Below are 19906 nucleotides of genomic sequence, written 5' to 3'. Positions count from 1 at the left end.
CTGGGCTGAGGTGACCCCTGGGAAGCGTCAGAGGTGGCGTTTCCAGGGATTCACACAAAAAAAACCTCTTCTCACACCCTCCCTGGGCTTGTTAATGCACAGAAAACTGACCCTGGATCTAAGATTTGGAAAATCCCTGATGCCAGAGGTGGCAAAGGAAAACCTGTGGCAGTTCTAACACAGATCAATGTGCAAAACTCAGCTCTGGGAGGGAAATGCCGTTTTTTGGGTTTTTTTTTTCCATGTGGATAATCCTGCGAGCCCAGGAAATGATGGATCCTGGCAGTGCAGACACAAATGCCATTCATCACCTCCATGCTCTGACATCCTCTTACACCTGCCCTGCAATTCAATCATCCCAGCCTCCTGTCAGCCAGGAGATCCTGGGAGCGATAGAATTATATTTCATCACAATTCATTCATTCTTCCTCTGCCCTGCAAAACCCACACATTCCTCTCAGCCTGGCAGCTTCATTTTAAAAAAACTCTCCTGTTCCAGCTCTGAAACATCCCCCAGGAGTTCCAGCCTGACGAGCCGTGCAGAAATGACACAAAGCAGTGGCAGCTTTGAACCAAAACCAATCCCTCCACAAAAAAAAAAAAGCCAAAATAGCAGGAAAGCGGGTTTGCAACCAGAAAAAGCAGTGTGAGCCTGCACAGGACATGGGAAATCTTGTGCCAGGGGGAAAGGAAAAGAGGTGAAGCTCTTACGCCTGCCTGGCCTGCTCGATGGGGTCGTAGTTGTCCAGGTAGTTGTAGCGGATGGTGTCCGTGGGGTTCCTGTCGGATGAGCGCCAAGGAGGGAGAGCTTTTTTCCCCCTGGCTGTCCCCAGTCCTGCCACGGAAAGTTTCCTCTCTGGGACGCTGCTTTTTACTGGCTGCACATCAATAACGATGAACTCGTCCTTGGAAGGAGTCTAGTTGGAGAGATGGAAAGAAGAAAATAAGTTTTAGCCTATGAGGAGAATCAGATTGGGCTAAATTTTGAGTTATAATAATTGGGGATTAACTCAAAATTGGTCTTTGCAGGTTCCATTATGGTCAGTGGACAGAAAGAGGCACCTGGCAGCGCTTGTCACCACCCTATAATCCATATTAAGATGAGCTGAGTTGCTGTTGAGATGCATCAGCTTCTCTCTATCAACCACAGAGAGCCTGAGGGAGACTCTGCTCTAAATTAAAGAGCTGAGCTTTGAATTCAGGGCAGGAGGATCCCAAAAAGAGCAAGAGGCAGAGGGGCTGGGAGCCAGACCCCCCAGTTTTCCCAATGGGGACAAACACCCGTGGAGGAGGTGCCTGGAGAGGCTACCAGGAACAGAAACTAGACAGAGTTACAGAAATAAAGTAGGTGTTTATTAAAAAAGCCTTCAAAGGATACACCTTGGGCAGCACAAGAGCCTAGCCATGCCTCAGATGGACTCTGAGTCATGAGTTTCCACACTTTCATAAGTTTTGGCCCATTTCCATATTGGGATTAACTGTCCAATTATTATTATTATATTATTATTGTTCATGAAGTCCCATCCTCCCAGTTTGCTCCCATAAATTCACTGCTGTCTGTACTTTTTTGGGGCCTGAAGCTGTGATTGTGTCCCCAGTTTTGTCTGATTGTTTTGTCTGACTAAACTGGGAACTTGCTAACACTCAATCTGGAATTCAGAGTCACGCACCAGTGCAGAATCTGGGAAAGAGGAAAGGTGAAACTCCTGGCACGAGGCGGGGCCGTACCTTGGGCCTGGAGACGCGCAGCTCCCTCACCATCTCGATGTAGTGTTTTTTCCAGACGCCCTGCTCGAAGGGCGTGGGGCAGAAGTTGATGAACCACCCGAAACGCAGGCACTTCAGCATCCACAGCTGATCCAGCTCCGACAGGTACTTCCAGTGCCAGCTCACCTGTGAATTCCCAGCCAGCTGAAAACCTTGGGGTTTAAAACACTCCAGATTTTGGATTTCTGTGCCAAGGATGTAATTCCCACCTATCCTTGAACAAATTCAATTCTTCTGCTCTGTTAATGCTCCATTTAAACCTTTGATTAAACCATTTAATCCTTTCATGATGTGGGGCCCTCCCAACTCAAGATATTCTGTGATTCTAAGTAATTTTCTAACCTATTGTCTCCCTGCCTGAGCATGGAGAGTTTGAGTTGCATCCACATGAAATGCTGGAGAAAGTTACTAAAGCAAGGCTTAGCCAAGCTGAGATTATTATATCATCTTAAATAACATGGAATATTACATTAGCGCAGCAATAATGTCACTGAAAATGAAACTTATTAATTTAAAACCACTTCGGGCAGCATCTCACAGCATTTTGTGGCATGCAAACAGATTTTTGGAGTCTTAATCATTTTGCTCCAAAGCCCATCTGTAATTTTCTGCTCCCCCACATCCAACACTTGACTCTCAGGCATTTTAATGGTTCTGTTTTCCTTAAAGGATCAAGTGTTGTACTTTGCAAAAGCACAAGCCAATATTTCTCAAAGAATTAAGGGCTCTGCACATAGTGCAAGGTGTTTCAGAGGAATCTGATTCTCAGGAAGTACCAGGCTTCCCTTCTAGGAATAATCAGACTTGAAAATATCACTTTTAAAATGCTTAAGAACTGAGTATTTAAAATTATTCTTCACTTCCACGATTCTTAGCCAATCTGGCTTAATTTAGGATCCGAGGAAGGAGCATCACTAAGCATTTGGCATGCCAAGTCAGAAGACCTTTTGTCCTCACCAAAAAAAGCAGTATTTTCCTTTATTTATTTTTGTTTTTAAACTGCTTTGACCTGGCTTTCTGAACCTCAGGAAGGTGCTGGCTTTTTTTAACCTGTGCACATCGGCAGAGGCTCCGTGGGTCCAGGAAGGAAAAGATGTACAAGGACAGGACTCGAGGGAGCCTGGTGGTAAAATCGACGGCCTCGGTGGGGACTCGGGCTTCGAGCTGCTTGGCACAGAATTTCTGCTGGGACAGGGAGCAGCGTTCCAGCAGGTCCACCAGGATCCTCCTCCTCTGACCATCTGTCCACTTGTCAAACTGGAAGGAAAAAAAAAAAAATTAAAAAAAATTAAAAATGGGAGTTTGAGGTGCAGAGAAACCGGAGATTCAGCGTCTTAAAATAAAACAAGGCGAGGGAAATTGCATGAGCAGCAGCTTCTGACTCACTCAGAGGGAGCAGAGCGCTGGGAACAAATGGAATGGATGCATGAAAAGGAACTTTGAAGCCACAGGATGATTTGTAACCCTCAAAGGATGCAGGGCAGCCTAGGCCAGGACTCACTCACGATGCTGGGACCGGCTCCGGGACTTGGCCTCCCTCACGGAAAGGAGGAGACTCAGATGGGTTTTTACAGGAGCAGGCCCCAAGGATGAATTCATTGCTGATTCCTTCTCCCCTGACACTTCCATAGCCCCCACCACTGCAATCTCAGAGCGCCTCACGGTTTGTAAAGTAATTTTTCCTCACAGTCCCACTGCATTGGCCCACCACGAGAGGCGGAGCTGAGGGAAACCAACCGAGCTTTCCTCGCGGGGGAAAAATCCGCGGTGGCAGCAGAGTCACAAAGATTATAACACGGTTTATGGCAGGTACCTCAAGAGGAGGATGGAATCCGTGTGGGAGGAACTCAGGGCAGCAGGGATGGCTTTGCAGAGCTGAGCAAGCTGGGGTGGGAGGGAAGGTGGCGCAGGCCGGGGTTGGGAAGGGCCCTGTCAGCAGCCATCTCCTGGGAGGAGATCGGCCTCATGCCCACAAGCCGCTGCCACCTGGCTCCAGACCTAAAAACCTGCAAAGCCCAGGTGCCAGCAGCCAGGAAAAGCCCTGGGATGGTGGAAGGAGCAGGAAAAGCCCCGGGATGGTGAAAGGAGCAGGAAGAGCTCCGGGATGGTGGAAGGAGCAGCGAGGATTCCCAGCGGGAACGGCAGGCACAGGGTGGGATGGTTGGGGGGGCTCCCTCCCTGAGGGATTTTCTGAGGGGGAATGTGTGTTTTTCTTCATCTTTTCTACCAGAGTGTGTGGTAAAAGGACAAGGGGAAGGGTTTTAAACTCCCAGAGGAGAGATTTAGATGGGATATTAGGGAGAAATCCTTCCCTGTGAGGATGGGGAGGCCCTGGAATGGAATTCCAGAGAAGCTGTGGCTGCCCCATTCCTATGTAATAAATAGAATTGATTAGTGCTAACTTAATTGTAACTATTTGGAAAGTTATTATTAGAAGCAATCAAAAGAATCAGTGTTACAAGGCAGATGTACCGCTTTGCAGATGTTACATGTTAAAATTGAGGTACAGGATGTAATTTGGAAGTGATGTCCCAAGACGAAAACGGCCTTGAGATGGACAAAATTAGAATGACTTTAGGCATAGGGCCTAAAAATTATTAAATGTAAGACTAATTAGTAGACTTACATAACACAGCGCTTAGTACACACATGCAAACCTGTAAGGTTATGGAAATGACAGGAAGAGAGGACAAGCCTTCACCAAAAGACCCCCAAAAGAAGACTGAAGACCCCCTAGCAACAAGTAAGGTATGCGCCGTGAAGAAAAGAGACATAAAGTCAAAAAAATCTGAAATAGGAGGAAATTTAGGAGAAACATTAATGAATGTGTATAAGCATACAGTATATAAGCTTAGCTTGAAGTGCTTTGTTTTGTACGTGAGGCAGGGTGGGAAACCCCCTCTGTACCCCGGTAGGTTTTGCTTATGCTTTAATCATACTTAATTACTGGAAAATTATATACATAAATTGTATTTTTTTTGTTAAATTGTATTCTCGTACTAAACTGCTGTTAACTCAAAGGACCTAGTTGTCAAAATTCTAATTTCATTTTTAACACCTAGAATGTCCCAGGCCAGGTTGGAGCAACCTGGGATTGTGGATTGTGGAAGGTGTCCCTGCCATGACAGGGGTTGGAATGGGATGAGCTTTAAAATCCCTTCCAACCCAATCTCTGGAATTCCATGAAACTCCTCCTCAGCACAGCAAGAGCAGCCTTGACCCAAACTCACCTCCTTTTCCCAGGGAGAAAGGGAAAATGGAAAGGTTTTCAAAGTTTTCAAAGGGTAAACGGAATTGTTTGGGGAATTCCTCTTGTTGGGGAATGCTGCTTTTCCGAGTTTATTTCCTTCTCAGGGCTGTTCCCTGGAGCCACCTCTCCACAGCTCCCAACTTGCTCTCTGCAAGTCACATCTCTGCATTTAATCCTTGTCTGCATTTAACTTCAGGGACATTTAAGTCCTTTGTTAAATGTGACCTCCAAAAATTAAATATAAATATAAATATAAATATAAATATAAATATAAATATAAATATAAATATAAATATAAATATAAATATAAATATAAATATTTAACATTAAAATGGTAAGGAAAAATCTTCTTAGAGTATTTTTTTTTATTATAAGAGGTAAATAAATGGTTTCATGTCCAGTTTCCCTTCTTTTCCCTGTCAGAATGAAACAGATTAGAAATGCAGATTTTTAGGTTTTTTTCCTCTGCTTCCTCCCCACCCCAAATCTGTGCTCAAATGGAGGGCTGGCAGGATAATAATTTAAAATGCACTTTGCAGATGAAGGCAATTGAGAAACATTTTCTTTCCTGATCGTTTTGAAGAACTCCTTCTTTATTTATTTATTTTCCCTTGGATGAATTCCAGTGCTGGAGAATAAACTCCAGGAAGCAAATAGCTCTTTTCTTTCTCACAGACACTTCTGCAAGACCTTCAAGAAGGTCAGAGTGAAGAAAGTGTGGGATTGGCATTCCTGAGATCCTGGAGAGATGAAAAGCCAAATAGAAAAAGCTCCCTGTCTTTTCAGACACAGTGAATTAAGGAATAGTCCCCTTTTTTTAATCCCTGTTTTTTCATATAACTTTCAATTCTAATGATGCTCAGCAGGGTATTAAGGGAAAACTGAAGTAGAACCTGGGGATTTAGGACTTAGAAATGTTCCCTGAGAATAAAATCAGACAAAGATGTACCAGAGTGGCACAGAAGAGGTTTTGCCTGTCCCCTTCTCACACTCAGCTTGCAGTAAAAGGTTTTCTCTGTCACATGAAGGGGGAAAACTTCTGCTCCCCATCCATGATCCCAGCCCCATCCTCTGCTCGTTAAAACAATCCCCCATCACCAATTTGCGCTGATAAATTTCCGTGTGAGCTCCGGAGACAAGAGAGTAACTGGCTCCCTCTCTTCCACATCAAGAGATTAAGTGAACCAGTCAAAACAAATCCAGCTTCACTTCCCAGCAGACTGGGAAGAGCTGCTCCTTGTTAACCCTTCCCACCCTGCCATGGCTTTCCCAGCGGGGGAATTCCTTATGTCATCCTCAGCCTGTGTTTAAACTCCATTTAAACCAGTGCCACAGCATCGGGAGCGCTGGGAACACCCAGCAGCAGCAGCAGCAGCCAAGGAGTTAAATTGGCACGATTTGTCTCTTTTCCAGCATTAAGGAGCAGGTTTCCATCCCACATTTGGCTGCTTCCTCCACAGGTCCTCCCCTTGGATGTGATTTCAGCAGCCCAACCAGTCGGACTGGATTCCCCTGGCTTCTCTTCCCCTCTCCCCGCAGCTTTTCCCCTCGCCGGGGCCTTCCCCAGAACAATGTCACCGCGGGGATCGTGTGACATCGGGCCGTGCTGGATCGGTTTGCAATTAATCCATCAGTGCACACACACAAATAACGAAGCCTGGCATGGAGGGAGAGCCCAGAGAGGCCCCTGTGCTGCAGGACACTGCCGGTTTTGCTGCCTCCAACTGCAGAGGGACACAACAACCCTCATCTCCAGCCCAGGCTGGGATCCCCGTGCTCGGCAAAAGCAGGAATGGATTTTCCAGAAGACAAACGATTTTCCCCTCCCGCCCCAGCCCTCCTCTCTCAGTCCTGCAAAGAGGATTTGTTGGAGACCCAGGAGCTGGGTGGGAAGGTGAGAAGCAGACAAGGCACCTGATATCCATAAAATACCTGAATCCACCCAGCCAAATCCCAAATATCTCTGCTGCCAAGCAGCTCTTTGTCAGCTATTAGGAACTTTCCTCTGGGATCTGTTTGGTTTCACCTTTCCCTCTGTAGTTACAGAAAAACACTGATGTTTTACAAGAGAATCATGGAAAGACTTGGGTTGGAAGGACCTTAAAGCTCCAAGCCCTTCACCCAGGAGCTGACCCCATGGCAGGTGACAGTGCAACGTTTCCTTCTTGTCACCAGGCCACTTTCCCTTCCTCATAGTCTTCCTGGGAATCTCCTCTTGGAAGTGAGGCCTGGGATAATGGAAGGTTATGCCCATGGCAGGAGGTGTAATGATATGAGCTTTAAGGTCCCTTCCAACCCAAATATTCTGTGATTCCCCTGTAAAAGGTTTAAAATAATAATAAACCCTGTCAGGATAATTTGTTTGATACGGTGCTAAAGGTGAAAACCAGGCCAGGGACAATCCAGCCATGGAAAGATCAATTATTATCAGCAAAATTAGGGGCGGTGTTCTTGTGCTAATTGCAACGTGAGCAGAGGTGTCCCCAAGAACGTGGTTGGTGGCCACCATCCTGGAAGGGCTCAGTTCCACACAGAGAGGTGACAGAAGGAAAAGCAGGAGTATAAAACACAGAATCCCAGAATCATTCAGGTTGGGAAGGATCTCCAAGACCATCCAGTCCCAACTGTGCCTGATCCTCACCTTGTCCCCAGCCCAGGGCTCTGAGCGCCACGTCCAGGCCTTGCTTGGACACCTCCAGGGATGGGGACTCCAAACCTCCTTGAGCAGCCCCTTCCAACACCTGACCACCCTTTCCATGGAGAAATTCCTGCTGATATCCAACCTGAGCCTCCCCTGGCACAGCTTGAGGCCGTTCCCTCTTGTCCTGTCCTTTATTCCCTGGAAGCAAAGCCCAAATCCTGCCTGGTTGAGCCCTCCTGTCAGGTGCACAGAAACAGAAATTAAATCCCTTCAGGTCACCTCATTCCTCCTTTCTCAGCCTCTGTTTTATGGACCACAACACCCTGGGGGGCATCAAAGGTGTCCTGTGGCACCAAAGGGAAAAAATAACAAAATGAAAATGTAAATCCCTGGATACATGCAAGTAAAATCAGGAAGAATTAAACAAACAGTGAGCATCCCAAGTTTAATCCAATCTTTATTTGGAAAACCAAATAAAGGGAAGCCGCTGTGGCAAGGCCACATGAGGCGTTTCCGGTTCTGCTTTTCCAGGAGATTGGATGCTCCTTCCATGGAAAAAGTTGAGGGACACTGATCTGGTTCACCTCCCACTCCAAGGCAGGATCTGCTCTCCCTAAACCATTCCTGGCAGTGTTTGTGTAACCTCAAAAGTCTCCAGATTCCACCCGTAACCCCCAGGCAAGCTATTCCAGCAGGGAATTACCTGCAGCACTGGATTTTGCTCGTGTCTAAATTGTGTCTCCGTAACTGCAACGCAAACCCAGGATTTCCTCCCCGCTCCAAAGTGAGCACAGGGATCGGATCCCTCCCTTCCTCTTCCTTGACACCTTCTGTGTTATTAGATGTTTTTATACCTCTTCTCCATCTTCCTGCAGCGCAGGGATGTTTTCCATGTTTTCTGGACCTGCTCTCACCTCTGTCTTGTTCCCAAAATGCAGGGAGAAGAACCAGGAATGGTTTCTGCCTTTGGGATATTTCCCTTTATTTTAAGATGCTGTCAGTTTATATTCAGTTTGTGATCCACCCTCATTCCCAGGATTTTTTTTTTCTGCAGAACTGCTGCATCCTTGGATTCTCTCAGATGTGAAATTTTTGGGTGTCACTCTTTCATGCAGAGCTTTTCCTTCGCCCTTTTCCAGCTGCTGACCTTTCCAGCCTGACTTCCAAGCCCCAAAGTTCTGGAAAACGCTCCAAGCCTGGCGTCATCTGCGGACAGAATTGGGGAATCATCAGGGTAGGCAAAGCTCTCCAACCATCGAGTTCAGCCACTAAATGAGGATTTGCTTCCCGTTCCATCATCTGGATATCCCTGAAAATGCCTGACAGGAGTTAGGACAGGCTTCATCCTTCCAATTCCAGAATAAATCCTTTACAGCCATGAAATCCAAGCTCCAGCAGCTCCATTTAGCACACATTTCCCTCTTGGAGAAGGTCATGGGAACCAAGGTGGAAAATCCTGCCTGGAGCACTGAGATTTCTCCACGTGGTTCCTCTCACACAACCCCAGGCCTTGTAGGGACTTGAGAGCAGCTTTTGTGCTTTATTTTCCTTGGAATGCTGGCTGGCAGGAGCACGAGGAGAGGCAGCTCTGAAGGAGCCTTCTGATTCAATGTCACGGGAAGGGTCGGAGATGTGACCTTTTGGAGATGATTCAGCAATTGTGAGACCGGTTGGAGGAAGGTTCTGCCCAGATTTTGGCATTTTTAAGACATCCAGCAATTTCTAAGAGGCGGGTTTTATGTTTTCCGCTTGCTGCCTATCCCATTAAAAGCTGCTTTTTGAACCATAATCAATTCAATTATTTCATTTCCTTGCTGTCCCTGAAATTCCTTATTATCAAAACACAACAAATTATGGAGAGATTATTTCCTATAAAGACAAATAATCCTTAAAATAAAAATATTTGCTTGTAAAGACCATCTGAGATGCAAAAAACATTTCATGAGCGACTTACTAAGCGTAAAGAGTAATCAGTTCCAGCCCAAACCGATCTGTGTGTGCACTTGGTAGATAAAATGTCATTTATTACAGATTTTTAAGACCCTCCAGCAGGCCATGGCAACATCTGAACATCCAAGACTTTACAGACATTTCCCGGGTTGTTTTCATCTCATTTCAGCTCATTCCAAAGATGGAATATGATTTTCCAGCTTCAAAACTTACGGAATGTGGGAACTGAGGGAATTTACACCTTTGTTCTCCTCAAAAGCAGAGCAGTCACATCAGGGAAGCGAATCCCTTTTCCCAAAGTGGAGAAGTTTTACATTCCCATGAGATAAACTTGCAAAATCTGCCTGTAGCAAGTGCTTTAAAATTTTTAATTTAAAATATTTAAAGAGAAAAGTTTACCCATTTCCCAAGCAGGGCTCTTCTTTCTTCAAATACCTGTAAAACACACAAAGAAAGAAAATTGAGTATTTAAAGGGGAGTCAATACGTGCTGAGAAAAATCCAGCTCGGAAAACAGTCCTCAAACTATCAACAGAATTGCTGAATGGGTGATTTGGGGAAAAAAAATTAAGGAGATCGTTTAATCCAAACTCCCCCTTAGGATCAGCTAAAGGAGTAGCTCAGGCATGTCCAAGAGTTTTGGGTATTTTATTGGATGGAGATTCCAGAACCTCCCTGAACATCGTGTTCTCCAATTCCTTGATTATTCCCGAGGCCCTGTGCAGGATTTATTCCATAAATCCATGTGTTTCTTGTGCTGAGGAGCCCAGAAATGGACCCAGCATTCCCGACCTTCCCTGTGGAGAGGGAAAGAATCCACATCCCTTCTTTTGCCACCTACACTCTTCCCTTGGCTGTTCCTCGGTGATCTTGTCGGGAATTTATCATCCTGAACCCTGCTGGATTCAGTGCCACATCCCTGGAAGTGTCCAAGGCCAGGCTGGATGGAGCTTGGAGCAACCCTGGGACAGTGGGAGGTGTCAGGGTTGGAACTGGATGAGCTTCAAGGTCCCTTCCAACACAAAATATCCAAGGATTAGGAGGCCACAACCTCTCTGGGAAATCTCAGCCAGGGCCTCCCCACCCTCACAGGAAGGATTCCTTCCCAAAATCCCATCTAAATCTCACCTTTCCCAGTGGGAGGCCATTCCCTTTGTCCTGTCCCTCCATCCCTTGTCCCCAGTCCCTCTCCTGGATTCCTTTTGGGCCCTGGAGGGGTCTCTGAGATCTTTCTGGATGTTTCTCTTCTCCAGGTGAGCACCCCCAAGCTCTCCCAGCCTGGATCCATGGGAATTCTTCTCTCCTGGACAACGCAGTGATGGGAGCTGCCCCAGAACTTCCCACCTCTTTATTTCAGAAATCCCATTAATCCCGACTTGGAGGCACCGGGTGCCTGAAATCCTGCATGGATTCAATCCCAATTCAGCAAAACCTCCAGGAACGGGGTAACAAGAGCAGCCTTTGCAGCGACAACTCCCACCGAGGACGATCCGTACCCAAATCCAGAGGAGGATTTCTGCTGTTGACCTGTATCCGTAGGGAGCTGGACCCCAAAGCACCAACACGTGGCTCCCCACCACCACCAAACCTCCTTCAACCCTCGGCATGGTGACCTGGGAAGTGAGGGAATGCTGGAAATGATTTTTCCAGCAGCAGAGAGATCAAAGAGGCAGGGGGGGAAAAAAAGCCCGGCTCATAACCGCACATAAAACAGCGATTAAACCGCGAGCAGGAGAACACGCGCCATCTCTATAAACTCCAGACGTGTTCTTGCTCTGGCAGCCTGCGGGGATGGTTCCTGCAGAGAAGGACATGATCAGTGCTGATGTCTGCTGCAGCAGCCGACAGCTCCAGCTCTGCCTCTCCCAGCAGGAGCGTCTCCGGCGAGGGCTGGGAAGTGACATTTCTTTCATTGGCGCGTTGACAGTTTTTACTTGCTTTATTTCCGTGTGGGGTGTTGGTAAAACGGAGGGGAAAAAGCACCCAAAAAACCCAACAAGCTGAACTTGGAAAAGGATCTGCCCTGAGGAAGCGATGAATAGTGAAAGATCTGAGTTTTTGGGGTGGAGAATTCCAGGCAGGAGGGAGGTGTTGATGGTTTTTGATCAAAGACAGACGCAGGTTTGCTTCCGGCGCTCTTGGAGACACATCTGAGCTGAGGCTCTCACAAAGTTCTGCCTCTCCAGGCACTTGGGAGCGTTAATTAGCAACAGAACAGCCCAAATTTGGTGTAATAATCAAGCCCATGTCCTCTCCTCCAAGGCCTTGGAGCTACACCTGTGGAGTGCCTTGGATGCAGCTGGAGGCCTGGGATGATTTTGGGATCTGCTGTCTCACATCCATGGCTTCAGGGGGTTTAAAGATGCTCAAGTGGATGGAAAATCCCTCCATCCTTTGCTGCAAATGCCACTGGAGGCTCTTCTGCCTCAGACCTGAATTCCTGCCCAGCAGAAGGCAGATCCTCTCCAGAATTCCAGTCCTTCCCAGGATGGAGTCCGCAGGATGCTCCATCTCCTGCCGCTGTTTCATCCTCCCCTGCAGCACCCCCCTGGCGTATCCGGGATTTTATCCCTGTTTTTGTGACCCTGAACAATTCGGGATTTCCTCCTTCTGCCTCCTTGGCTTTGGCCTGTCCCTGGTGGTGATCCTGCCTTTAAAGGAATCGTGGAATCATGGAATGATTTGGGTTGGAAGGGACCTTAAAGCTCATCCAGTTCCAGCCCCGACACCTCCCACTATGCCAGCGTGCTCCAAACCCCATCCAGCCTGGGCTTGGACACTTCAGGGATCCAGGAACATCGAACCCAGGAGGTTTCAGGAATCACAGAAGGGTTTGGGATGGAACAGACCCTAAGGATCGTCTCTTTCCAACCCCCTGAGAAAATGCCAAATGTTAGGAAGAAATTCCTCCCTGTGAGGGTGGCGAGGCCATGGAATAGAATTCCCAGAGAATTTGTGGCTGCCTCTGGATCCCTGGAAGTGTCCAAGGCCAGGCTGCAGCCACCTGGGATAATGGAAAGTGTCCCCACCCATGGCAGGGATGGAATGAGACGGGATTTAGGTTTTTCCCAACCCAAACCATTTTGGAACTCTGTGGTAAGTGGAATTCCTACCACACTTTGAAAATCCAGGGAAATCTACAGGAAGTACCAATGAAGCACCCCCAGAATTACCCAAAATTTCTCAAGTAGCAAATTTACGACACCATAAATTCCCAGCTCCGCTCCTGACCATGGAATTCTGACACTTCTGCCTTGGACCAGCTCTGAATTCCCACCGCTCCTGCCCCTCATTCCCTGTTCCAATGGGTTCATTTCTCACACATCTCATCTCTCCCTGCTTTTTCCATCTCTTCCATCTATAAATTCCCATCCCTCCCATCTGTAAATTCCTTGTCACGCTGCTTCCCGGGAGCGCGGAGAGGAGCAGACACATGACTGTACAAAAATGGCACCTCGTCCTTCTCCAGCTCCCTATAAATACCTCACGGAACATCTCCTGATTCCGAACGTCAGAACTAATTTTGTTCCAGCTATTTTTAATTTTTTTCTTTTAATTTATTTTTTTTTTCACCACAGAGCAAAATAGGGAGATAAAAAAAAGACTTTTTTTTTTTGGCCAGGCCGGTGATTTAAAACCTGGATCAAGAAACAAGAAAATATCTTTTATTGTGAATTTCTAAGAATCTTCAGAGTTGGAAAAGACACCACCACATTCCCCATGTGCCAAAGTTATTCCAAGTTCATCCCTGGTATTTTTTCATTTTTGAATATTCATTTCTGGCATTTTCTGGGATATTCTTGTATATTCCTCCCTACCTGGATCATCACCAAGCATTGGATTATTCAACAATCCAATATTAATCCCTACAAGTTTTGCTGAGACTGCCTAAGGAGGAGAGAAGTTTAAAAAAATGTGGGAAAAGGTGGGAAAATGTGATTTTTTTTTTTTAATTTCTGGTTAGGTCATACTTTATTGCGATACAGCGATGCGTATCTGCAAAAATAATGTTGAAACATCAAAATGATTCAAAGGCTGGAGAATTTGCCAGATTGAAAGGACTTCAAAGAGCTCAATCTCTTCATTTTATCAGAAATAAAATAAATTCAAGTGTTGGCTTGAAGTGGGGTAAAAGTCCTTCCACAGGGAAAAAAAAGGATAGAGAGGAGTTTAATTAGGGAGCAAGGGAAAAATCAAATTAATTTTAATGTCAGAGGTATGCGGACGGAAGACAAAGCTTCGTCTTTTTATGGCATAAGAAATAAATCAAGATAAAATTAATAGGAAAGTGGTGAAATTTTCATTTTTTAAGGAATGACAGTCCTCTGCCCCCCCAAAAAATACAATTTTGTGATTTTCAGCAAAAAAAAATCCACTTTTTAAAAAAAAAAACCCAAATTATTTGGCAAAATAGCAGAATTTAAATAAAATATTTTAGCTATTAAATTATTTAAGTATTTAAATCAAATACTTTAAATAAGTAAAATCTTTCTTTCAAATTACTTTTAAATTATTTTTAAATTACTTATTATATATATATACATATATATATATATAAATTATTTATTTAAAAATTATTTTAAATAAGTAAATCAGAATTTTTCATCTTTTCACGTTAGATTTTATAACATAAAGACTTAATGTGTCTGATCTCTCTGTATTTCCAACTGGGAACAAAATATCCAAGTTTTTATTCCGTTTCCCATGACCACCTTTGACTCACACTCGGTTTCCTCTGGGGTGAAACTGGAGGTTTTTGGTGCAAAAAACCAAAAAAAGCAAAATTTTGTGACTTTCAGCATGAAAAAAATCCATTTATTTTTTTAAAAAATACCCAAATTATTTGGCAAAATAGCAGTATTTAAATAAAATACTTTAGTATTTAAAGTATTTAAGTATTTAATACTTAATAATAAATAAATACTTATAATTAATTAATTATTGTCAACTAAAATAAATACTTTATATAAGTAAAAATCTTGCTTTAAAATTATTTTTAAATTATTTTTAAATTATTTATATATACATATATACACATATACGTATATATACATATATATCCATATATATATATATATATATAAATTACTTATTTAAAAATTACTTTAAATCTTATTTAAAAATTACTTTAAATAAGTAAATCAGAACTTTCCATCTTTTAACGTTAGATTTTATACATCTTTATATATCATGAAGAAACCGCCATACTTCCACCAGGGAACAAAACCTCCAAATTCTTATTTCATTTCCCATGACCTCCACAGGGGAAAATTAATTAAATTTCAGGTGGGATCAGGTGAAATGAATTAAATTTTCCTCAGGCTTGGGAATTTGTGAAATTGAGGATTTTGAGACACGATCCTGAGGAAATAAATCCTCAGTTTGGCTTTGCCTTGAGTGGCCAAACTGGGTTGACCTCCGTGATTCTCTTCTGAGCTCAACAATTCCACGATTCCCTGATTTCCAGCTTTTTTTTCCCCTTGGAACTTGCCTTGTCGTTCATGAGCTGGTGGTTCAGGGGAGTCCACGTGCTCAGCTGGAGCTTGGAGCCATCCGAATTTTTGGGAGGCGCAAATGCCATGGAGAGGGCGGATCCTCCCCGTCGCCACCGACGGCTACGAGACAAAACAAAGATGGGCATTATTCCCCGCGCCGTTCCTTCGTTTTCCTGGAAATTTTAATTGGGAATCCAATGATTTCGTGGCATTTCGTGTGCAACGGTTTCGTAGCGCGTTTCTTTGGTGGAAAGAAGAATGATTTCAACAAGGATGAACATAATGATTTCACAGAACAAAGGTGGATGTTATCCCTGTGCCATCCCTTCATTTTCCTGGGAAAAATTGTAATTTTAACAAGGAATCCAATGATTTTATAGCACAGAAATGACACAAAATGGAAAAATAATTTGAAATTCAGGTAGAGCGAGGCTTGTTATTTTGTGTAGCCACAATATCCGTGAGATTAAAGTCCTGGAAGTGTCCAAGAGTGTGTGGGAAAGGGCATGGAGCAACCTGGGATAGTGGAAGTCAAAATTCCTCTCTATTTCAATGGATTCATCTTCAAAAATCACTGCAGGATCTTTCTGGGCACATCAATTTGGTGCTAAATTTTTCCTTCCTTTCTTATTATGGACTCAAAGAAATATATTTAAAAAAAACAAACAAAAAACCCACAAAACAAGCAAACAAAGAGAAAAATACTGAAAAACAACAAAAAAAACCCAAACACAAAACCACATGCACAAAAAATACCCACAAACCTAAAAAAACTAAAACCACAAACAAAAACCACAATCAACAACAACAACAAAACCACAAAAAAACCAAAAAAAAGTCCAGCCAAGAAACAAAATAAAAGAAAAACCTGTAAGATTTTCATCTCTGAGCTCAGGAAATAAATTAATAAGAAAAATCTGAATTTTTTTCTTTATTTTTTTATTTTCTTAAGAACCTTAAATAAAAAAATTTCTCTCTCCAATTTTAACGTTGCCAGCAAAAGATGAAGGACTCAGCAAGGTTTCACATCCACCTTCGTGTGCAACAGAGTAGGAGGATTTTTTGGGTGGATTTGGGATCATTCCCTGCCAAAAAAAACCCCAAATCCAGGCACCTTTGTCCTGAAAAACTTCAGGATGTGGGAAAAGTCTGTGTGAAACTTCAGGATCGGGGAAAAGTCTGTGTGAAACTTCAGGATCTGGGAAAAGTGAAACTTCAGGATCTGGGAAAAGTGTGTGTGAAACTTCAGGATGTGGGAAAAGTCTGAAGCTTCAGGATCTGGGAAAAAGTGTGTGTGAAACTTCAGGATCTGGGAAAAGTCTTTTTGAAACTTCAGGATCTGGGAAAAGTCTCCGTGAAACTTCAGGATTTGGGAAAAGTCTGTGGAATTTCAGGATCTGGGAAAAGTCTCCGTGAAACTTCAGGATCTGGGAAAAGTGAAACTTCAGGATCTGGGAAAAGTCTGTCTTAAACTTCAGGATCTGGGAAAAGTGTGTGAAACCTGAGGATCTGGGAAAAGTCTCTGTGAAACTTCAGGATCTGGGAAAAGTGAAACTTCAGGATCCCCAGATCCAGAAGTGTGTGTGAAACCTCAGGATCTGGGAAAAGTCTGTGTTAAACTTGAGGATCTGGGAAAACTATCTGAAACTTCAGGACCTGGGAAAAGTGTCTGAAACTTCAGGATGTGGAAAAAGTCTGTGAAACTTCAGGATCTGGTTAAAGTGTGTGTGAAACTTCCTTGTGGGAGCAGTGGAGGGGCAGGTACGGATCTCCTCTCTCTCCAGGACCCCAGGAAGAGGTTGGAGATGGTTCAAAGGATGTAGAGGTTGGATTTTCGGGAAAGGGTCTTCCCCCAGGGTTTCCTGGAACAGCTCCCCAGGAAATGGTGGCGTTCCCAAGAGCTCCAGGATGGGAATTTTGGGCCATCTGTGCAGGGGCAGGGGTTGGATTTGATGATGTGAGTGGATCCTATGGAGAAGTCACGTTTCATAATTCCACAATTCCATAAAGCTGCACAAGCCATGGAACTGCCTGGGCTGGACTGGATATCCGAGTGTTAGCTGGAATTCCTCAAAGCTGCACGTGCTGGGACTCAGTGCTCACTGAGGAATTCGTTCCCAGAATGGTTTGGGTGGGAAGGGACCTTAAAAATCACCTAGTGCCACCCCCTGCCATGGGCAGGGACACCTCCCACTGTCCCAGGCTGCTCCAAACCCTGTCCAACCTGGCCCTGGACACTTCCAGGGATCCAGGGACAGCCACAGCTTCTCTGGGGATTCTATTCCAGAGCCTCACCATCCTCACAGGAAGGAATTTCTTCCCCTAATTCCATCCTCTGGCAGTGGAAGCCATTCCCTGTGTCCTGTCCCTCCATCCCTTGTCCCCAGTCCCTCTCCAGCTCTCCTGGAGCTCCTTTAGGCCCTGGAAGTGGCTCTGAGCTCTCCCTGGATCCTTCTCCAGGGGAACATTCCCAGCTCCAGCTCCAGAGCAGCCCCATGGAGAAGCAGCTGGAATGCTGAGCAGGGCTGGGATCCAGAGGCTGCTCAGCCAAGGCCTCACTTTTCTCCTGCCAGATTCGTTATCTCAGGACTGGCTGCCCAAAATAACATTCCAGAGATTTCTCCAGCTCCTTCTTCCCACAGCCTGGGATGAAATCCGTCAGGCTCAGGTGATCCCAAAACATTCCAGCAGCGAGAGACAGGAGGGGAGGTTAACAAGTATCCAACCTTTAATAGGTATCAGGAAAATGTTGGTTCGCTGCCCAAAGAGGAAAAGCTATTGACAATCAATGCCAAAAAAAAAAAAAAAAAGGAAATAAATCTATTTTCATTGTTAAAAAAAAAAATAAAAGGAAATGTAGGAGCAGGCAGCAAGCATGGTAAATATCAGTGCAAACGAGATTTGGTGAAAGAAACCCCAAGTTTTGTGCTTTTACACGGGGTTGAAAAGTGCAAAATTGCCAGAGTCCCTTGGAATGGTTCACAGTTGGGATGGGAGGATCCAAGAAATTTGGATATGGAGGAGACACAAAGTGTCACAGGGCAGGAGACAGGAATGGCACGATCCAACAGCAGGAAAAATTCACTTGGAAACCACTGGAAATACCCCCACTCATTCCAGTACAAGCTGGAATTTTAAAATGCTTTAAAATTGAAGTGATTCCATAGAAGAAAGCTCAACAATCCATAAAGACCATTAACCAGGGGCATTGGAATAATTTCCTTTACCTGGGCTAATCTCTGTTTCACCATACTCAAAACAACTCCTTCAGAAGCAGAACCATTTTATTAATGATTTTTAATCATCTCTACAGAAATAAAACCTCGGTGGTGCACAGAGCCTGCTGCATGCTGAGGTTTAAGGATGTATTCCCCTAATCCCATCAATCCACGTGGCAACAAGCTCATAAATAAATTTAAAAATAAATTTTAAAAAGTTTATAATTTAACAGAACCAACCTCAAAGCAGGATAGTGATATTGATAGTAAATTGTTATATCAAAATAAACAGTGCAGTGATTTAAGCAGCAGCACCGAGCACAGGTACAGGCAGGGCGGATAGGGAAGGACCTGGGGATGGAATCAAGAACTAATAATCAATAATCCAGCAAGGCTGGGAACTTGTCCATGGATTCCACTGTGTTTTCCAAGCATCCCCTGAGCTTATTTGGTGTGCATGACGCCTTTAAACTCCCCTGATTGGAGAATCCCTTTGTGGGATCACGGAATTGTTAGGGTTGGTGAAAGACCTCTGAGGTCAGCAAACCCAAACACAAACCCAGCACCAATCCGTGTCCCCCAGTGCCACATCCCCACGGGTTTGGGGCACTTCCAGGGATGAGGATTCCACCACTGCCCTGGGCAGCCTGATCCAAGGTTTGACCGCCCAAATATCCAACCTGAATCTCGCCTGGCACAGCTTGAGGCTGTTCCCTCTCATCCTGTCCCTGTTCCCTGGGAGCAGAGTCTGATCCCACCTGGCTGTCCCCTCCCGTCGGGGAATTCCAGAGAGGGAAAAGTTCCCCCCAGAGCCTCCTTTTCTCCAGGCTGAGCCCCTTTCCCATCTCCCTCAGCTGCTCCTGGTGCTTCAGACCCTTCTCCAGCTCCGTTCCCTTCCCTGGACGTGCTCCAGCAGCTCCACATCCCTCTTGTCCCAGCAGTGTCCCCAGGGATGGGGGTGGCCCAGCAGAGCCAGCACAGGGGACAGGCACTGCCCTGGCCCTGCTGCCACCCCAGAGCTGGCACAAGTCAGCTGCCACCGGCCTCTTTGCCCACCTGGGCACCCCCATCCATAAGGATCCATCCTGCACTGCCGGGATGTAAACACTGGGAGCACCAGCGTGGAGCTCCCACTGACGTTTTCCACCGGCGTTCCCCACCTTCCTCCTGCACCCCGGATCCGTTGTCCCCTCCGCATTCCCGGCGGGGTTTGTGCCACCTCCCCGCCGCGTGTCCCCGCCCCGCCGTGCCACGCTGCGGTTGTCCCCCTGCGACGACGCTCCACACCCCCAGTGTCCCCTGGGATGTGTCCGCTCCTGCCCCACCGCGGCGACATCCCCTCCCCACGCCCTCCCGGGGGTCTCCGATGTCCTCCCGTGTCCTCTCACCTTCCTCTTCCCGCCTGCGGACGCCGCCTCCTCCTCTTCCTCCTTCCCCCCGTCCGCATCCCGTCGCTATGGCAACCCCGTGGAGGGGCGGTGCCAGCCAATCAGCTCCCGCCTCTTCCTCCCGCCCTCCCGCATCCCGTCTCCACGGCAACCCCGGGGGGCGCCAGCCAATCAGAGCCCCCCCAGAGGGGTTAGAGC

At 45.6% G+C, this 19906-nt stretch overlaps 1 protein-coding gene across 2 annotated transcripts in view; it reads right to left on the bottom strand.

Annotated features, from left to right (window-relative positions):
• FBXO16 (F-box protein 16) overlaps positions 1-19809 on the bottom strand; it is a 33554-nt gene extending 13745 nt beyond the window's left edge. For both annotated transcript variants that reach the window (XM_015623196.3, XM_015623197.3), the window contains exons 1-6: positions 19709-19809; positions 15099-15222; positions 10008-10043; positions 2818-3024; positions 1729-1893; positions 712-917 (exon numbers count right to left, since the gene is read on the bottom strand). In XM_015623196.3, the coding sequence (XP_015478682.1) occupies positions 712-917; positions 1729-1893; positions 2818-3024; positions 10008-10043; positions 15099-15222; positions 19709-19767 (797 nt within the window). In that variant the 5' untranslated portion in view covers positions 19768-19809. The remainder of the gene's footprint in view (positions 1-711; positions 918-1728; positions 1894-2817; positions 3025-10007; positions 10044-15098; positions 15223-19708) is intronic.
• Positions 19810-19906: the final 97 nt, after the last annotated feature.

This window comes from Parus major, chromosome 3, assembly GCF_001522545.3.
Source record: "Parus major isolate Abel chromosome 3, Parus_major1.1, whole genome shotgun sequence".
Classification (NCBI taxonomy): domain Eukaryota; kingdom Metazoa; phylum Chordata; class Aves; order Passeriformes; family Paridae; genus Parus; species Parus major.
This window is presented reverse-complemented; position numbering and strand designations above follow the sequence as displayed.